At 30.8% G+C, this 5,702-nt stretch overlaps 2 protein-coding genes across 2 annotated transcripts in view; both read left to right on the top strand.

The window, feature by feature from the left end:
* The window catches only part of LOC108690236 (multiple inositol polyphosphate phosphatase 1-like), a 5,654-nt gene extending 5,455 nt beyond the window's left edge, over window positions 1-199 (top strand). The window contains 1 exon segment of the mRNA XM_018197424.1: window positions 28-199. Coding sequence (XP_018052913.1) covers window positions 28-199 — 172 coding nt within the window.
* Window positions 200-1,242: 1,043 nt separating this feature from the next.
* Window positions 1,243-5,702, top strand: part of LOC108690220 (multiple inositol polyphosphate phosphatase 1-like) — a 17,954-nt gene continuing 13,494 nt past the window's right edge. The window contains exon 1 of the mRNA XM_018197405.1: window positions 1,243-1,562. The gene's annotated coding sequence lies outside the window, so the exon portion shown is untranslated. The remainder of the gene's footprint in view (window positions 1,563-5,702) is intronic.

The following is a 5,702-nucleotide window of genomic DNA, read 5'->3' as shown; positions in this document are numbered from 1 at the left end:
TATATATATTTAAAATATGTCTATTAGATGCAACTCGAGCGATGCTGCTTTTAAAGTCGCCTTCTATCTAAATGAGAATCCCTTGATCATCAAAGGCTGTAAAAATGGAGTCTGCGATTGGGTGCAGCTGAAAAAGAAGTTAGGTGCTATCGCGGCCAATTGCAGCATGGAAGTTTGTAAAAAACAAATTGTAAATTAACATAACTGTCTTTCCATTATTTTTTATGCGAAATGTTGAACGTTTTAAAGCATAATTAGAACGCAATTGAAAAATTATGATATGCCATGAAAGGAAGGATTATACAGTTGTACATACAATTAAAAATTTTCAACTTTATTCAAATGACTTAGAGACAATAAAAGAAGTTTCTTTCTTTAAAAAATAAGATAAATGCAATAGACACTTGTCAAAAAAGATGATGAAAAGGTCTTACCATTTTTTTTTAATTTTTTTGTGCAAAACGTTAGACTTCAACAAGTAAGAGTTTAATATTACGATCGAAGCTAAATCTTACAGATTTTAATGCTTTTAAATAATTTCTATGTAAATTACTACATATTTAAGTATATAAATTCACATAGAAATTATTTAAAGGCATCTAAAATCCAGCTTCAACCGTAATAGACATTAAATTCTTACTTGTTGTACATTCACATATATGATCTTAATAAATCCGTCTATATATAATAATAATAAAGTTTATTATTAGACTTTAAAGTAAAATTGGGACGCAGTTCTAATTAAAAAGTTGCGATAGGAAAACGATGCACAATTGTGGTACAAATACATAAATTCCCCAATCACTTGAACAAAGCAATAAAACTTCTCCCTTTCGCACTGTTTGTCCTAAATTGAAACAAAGAAGGTTAAACTAAAGCATAAGCTATAATTCAGTACGTACAATAAACACTTGTTTGATCAATAAAGAGGAGAAAGATCTGTTCCAATTAATTTTAAATTAAATTAAACCCTAGACTTACGTCTTGTCATGTTCTTTTGCACGATCATTACATTCGCATTACATATTCCTCTCACGATTTTTAAAGTTCTCGTGACGTTCTTAATTACTTATTCACTTTGCGAGACTCTATCTATTCTAACTAATAACTAGGGCAAGAGTGGCGACGCCTTAACCTAACAAATTCTTAACCGGGTCGCGTTAACTGATAGGTCGAAGAGATCGCGTGTTGGAACGTGAGACCACCGGTCTAGGTGCCTGTTAGTTACCTAGGAGGCAACGAGGCTCGACGACCTCGGGCGGCAGTGCAACACGAACCGCCGAGGCGAACGGCGGCTTGTTGAACGCTACCTCGCGATCGCGAAGGTGCGCACGTTTACGTTGTTTACATTCGAGGCAGTCCACCCGCCCGTCAATTACGTCCGTGTCACAATTCATTGCCCAGTCTTCCATCGAGCAGGTTTCGTCAAGCCCGATCGGCCGTGTCCCCCTTGAACTTTAAATTCCCGAGTGTCGGTCTTCTGATCCCAAGCCTCTGTCTCTTCGACGTCCCGGATATCCCTCTTGGATACTTTTCCGCGATCACAAGCATTTCTCAATCTCGTACGTAATGCGAACAACCTAAATTGCTTTGCTTGTTATTAATGATTTAATCGTGCTTTAGTAACAGATATTAGTATACTAAAAAAAATGTACTAAATTTTAATAAATGTTTGTTTGAATAGTAGTTTGATTTAATTATCATCTTTTAGTAAATATCTATTTATTGTAAGTAGATTAAGTTAGTATTATTGAAAAATATACATATTAAGATTTAGATTTAGGATATTTTTTTCTCAGTTCATTAATAAATTTAAAATATGGTTAAATGGAATAACTTTGGACCAAAATCAGGCCAAAATCGTTTAAGATGTCTACATCTTGATTTTAGACATGCATGACATTTTTTTTAATTTAGGCCAAAGCCTTTGACAGACAAACTGCACTGAGAAAAAAATATCCTAAATTTCAATAAATATTTATTTGAATAGTACCAACTAAATATTTATTAAATATAAAAATATCTCTATTTGGTACAAAAAACATTAATTTGATTTAACAATCAATTCTTTTTATTAAATATTTATTTATTATAAGTAAATGTTTAGTTGGCAGTATTCAAATAAATATTTATTTAAATTTAGGCTATTTTTTCTCAGTGTCGTAATAACATTGGAAAATAAAAGGTGTTCCGAAAAATGGGTCAAAGAATTTAGGAGCGTATAGGGGATTACATTAATGAAGATAAACAAGACATATCCGGTTAAAGTGGGTCCGCGTGGGTCAATATTAATGAATCAATCTGATAGAAGTGAAATAATAATTGTTTGATATGCTTCTAAGTTTCTCACAAATCTGTGCCGCGAGGATCTCAAGTTGTATCGAAAGAAAATAGAATATAATTTTCACGTATAATAAAATATTTTGTATCTTTTTTTGTATCAGTGTTAAAAAGAAATTAAAAGAAATTCATTAAAATATTAGAATTAGAAAAAAACCTATTGAAATATCCATTCTTACATTGTTAGATATCAAAGAAATGTTAACTTAATCTCTTGAATTAAATAATATTTTGTTATTTTTGACCTCCTGTGTCAAAATGTAAATCAATCCATTTCTGTAATTAGTTTCCAAATAAACGTTTACGTATTAATGTCTTCACTCAGTAAATAATAAATTAGATTTAAGTAATATGTAATACATTTTCTCGAATTAAACCGTTTAACCCTATTAACTCCATTAATTTTTAATTAAATTAACGTACTGAAAGAAAAACAGCAACTTTAAAAATAACACAAATTGAATATAATTTAATATTATAATTTAAGTAGATATTAAACACCTCAAATATAAAATTAAATTATTAATCTTGATCTCAAATGGATGCTTTTGAATAATTGATCTTGATTTTTAGTCCTGAATTATTAATCTTGAACTCAAATTGATATTCTTGGTGAATTATTAATCTTAATTTTTAAGCTTGAATTATTAATCTTGATCTCGAATCGATACTTCGTTGATGATTTAACCTAATATTCCATTCATTGGAATCTTCCATGAATTTTATTAATCTTGATAAACCCCCCAGAGATATAAATCAAACATCGTTCAAACGCTGGAGACAAATAAATAGCTCGACTTTGAATGATTCAATAGATCTTCAAAGTTACTCGCCTTTTTTATTTTCTCAATATTATAACTGTCAAAAATTCTTAATTAATAATAAACTTCTCGCGAAGTCTTAGTCCGAAACTAACGCTCTGAGAACCTCAATCTGAAATTTTTAGAGTCCATTTAGAATTCTCCGGATGGTACAATTCTTAGACGACGCTCGGTGAATTAATCCGGAAACGCTCGATTCGCAACCTCTGAGTTAACGTATGAAATTACCATATCGCGCTTCAACGCATGCAAGAGATGATTTAATTCGCACTCCAGATTAAATATCACGCGGTGCATGTCTGTCCTCTTCCTTTGTTCGCGTGCACGTGATCGGGATTTCGCGAATTTTCGCAACTTGGCGCGCGAAAATGCGTCATAAGTTTGCTTCGGACGTCGTCATAATTCAAGGATTGCTGATCACTGATATCAAACGGGATTCTATTGCAAGCGAATAAATATGCGCGAATAATTACCGCTCTCCTGCACCAGAGAGCAAGAACCATCGAGCGTGACCAACGTCGTCGTCCTACTTTCGTGAACAATTGTCGCGAGCGCGCGCCGTCTATCGTTCCGACATTTATTGCCGTGCGTGATATCCCGCAATCGAGAAGGAGTCTCTGCTGGAAAACACTCAGCTTAATTGAAAAAAAAAAAATAGATGTTTAACTCTCTGAAATTTTTAGAGCGAAAATCTCGCTCTAAAGAGTCAACTCTCACTCTTACGTCCGTTTTCTACCAATGTGGTTTAATCTCGATTATGTCTTCATCTTTTTCTAGCTTCAATGTTTCTACTAATGTAAAATTAACTTTAATCTCGGTTCATCTTAACTTTTCGTCCTTTTTTAATTCTTAGAACTGAAAAAAGATGAAGAGTTAATTAAACCAAGATTAAAATTACATTAATTAACTACATTGATAGAAAGAATTAGAAAATTTAATTACATTAGACATAAAAATTAGAAAAAGATGAACAGTAAATTGGACTAAGATTAAAATTAATCTTATATTGGTGGAACTGGCTCTTAAAGATTGAAAATTGAATCACTATTTTTTAAGATTGGTTCGATTTTCATTTCTTAGAGTGAGATTTCATTCTAAAGAAGTTAGAAAGGATCGTATGAAAAAATTTCGAAGAGAATGCAGGAAGTTAAGAAAGAATTTGAGAGAAATCTGAAAAATGATTCTAAAAGAATTCTGAACAAATAAAGAAATTCTCGTTACATCTCTTAGTTTTAAGAATTTTTCGAATTTTAAATTCATGAAGAGATTTCTGACAAAATATTCTTTATTCTTTATTTCTTTGGATTGAATAAAAAATCTTACAATATTTCAGAACTTACAGGTATATAAAAAATTATAGAAAAATATAGACTTTTTCAGAGCATTTTTGAAAAATTTCAATTCATATAAAATCGGAGAAATTTTCTAAAAGATTATAAAATTATATAAAAATTCTGAAAAATTTGATTTATAAATTTGATTTATATAATATATAAAAATTAAAAAAAATTATCTGAAGAAAAATATTCTTCAGAGCAGAGTAACAATAAAATAATAATTGCCTGAAGTCTAAAGAGATATTCAAGGATTTAGAAACCATAACAAATACGTCTAAAAGACAACCAAAGAGACAACTATTGCAAACTTTGCAATCTCTCTTTCGCAGAATATATCGCAAATAAGGTCAGTCGATGAAAAAAAAATCATTGGCTAACGCGTGTAAATTTAATGTACGAATTCTTTATATCCTCTCGTAGAGAGTTTCATAGAATGGGACTTCGATTATTTTGTTACGATTCTTGTTACGCAGGCGAAAGACCGCAATTTGCTGTTTATTCATAAAATGATAACAATAATAATAACCGTAGCTGACCATTCTTTCCTGTCATTGCAGCAAATGTCCTCGCACGCGTGAGCACACGTCAGCTGTATTTGTATTGCACATTCATGCCATCATCCGTGCGCGGCGGCTGCATTTTCTTCGATATTAATATTCATATTTCTTCGATCTAGGCTGCACGTCTTTCTAAAGCACAATGTCGTCAGTAATATTTTAACATAAAGCTATTTATTTATTTAAGACGCGCTCTTCACGGTTTAAAGTCATTGAATTTGCCATTAAAAGATCTTGTTTCCCATATTTATTACTCAACTCTTCTTTTTCTTTTCTTTATTAGTCATTCTCGATAATATCCTAATTTTTCTTTTTTCCTTTTTGCTAATTGTTTTGATCTCTTCTTCGTTTTATAATAATTTTTTCATCTTTTCTTTCCTTTTATTTTTCTCTTGCGTGATAATTAATTATAATTCATTCTATTCTATTCTATTATATAAACTACATTAAAAAAAAGTGTGTGTCGATTTAATACTATGGATTTTCTACATCATGGTATTGATATAAAAATTAAGGTTTTTTTTTTTAAATTCTAACACCATTTCAAGTAAAACAGAGTCATAATTAAATCGTAATGATGTCATAGGATGTCATTTTCAAAATGAACTTAGGTGTATGTAGAAGTAATAAATAAAGTCATGATGACG

This window comes from Atta colombica, unplaced genomic scaffold (genome assembly GCF_001594045.1).
Source record: "Atta colombica isolate Treedump-2 unplaced genomic scaffold, Acol1.0 scaffold30, whole genome shotgun sequence".
Lineage (NCBI taxonomy): Eukaryota > Metazoa > Arthropoda > Insecta > Hymenoptera > Formicidae > Atta > Atta colombica.
Note: the sequence above shows the minus strand (reverse complement) of the source record. Positions and strands in the feature narration are given on the sequence as shown.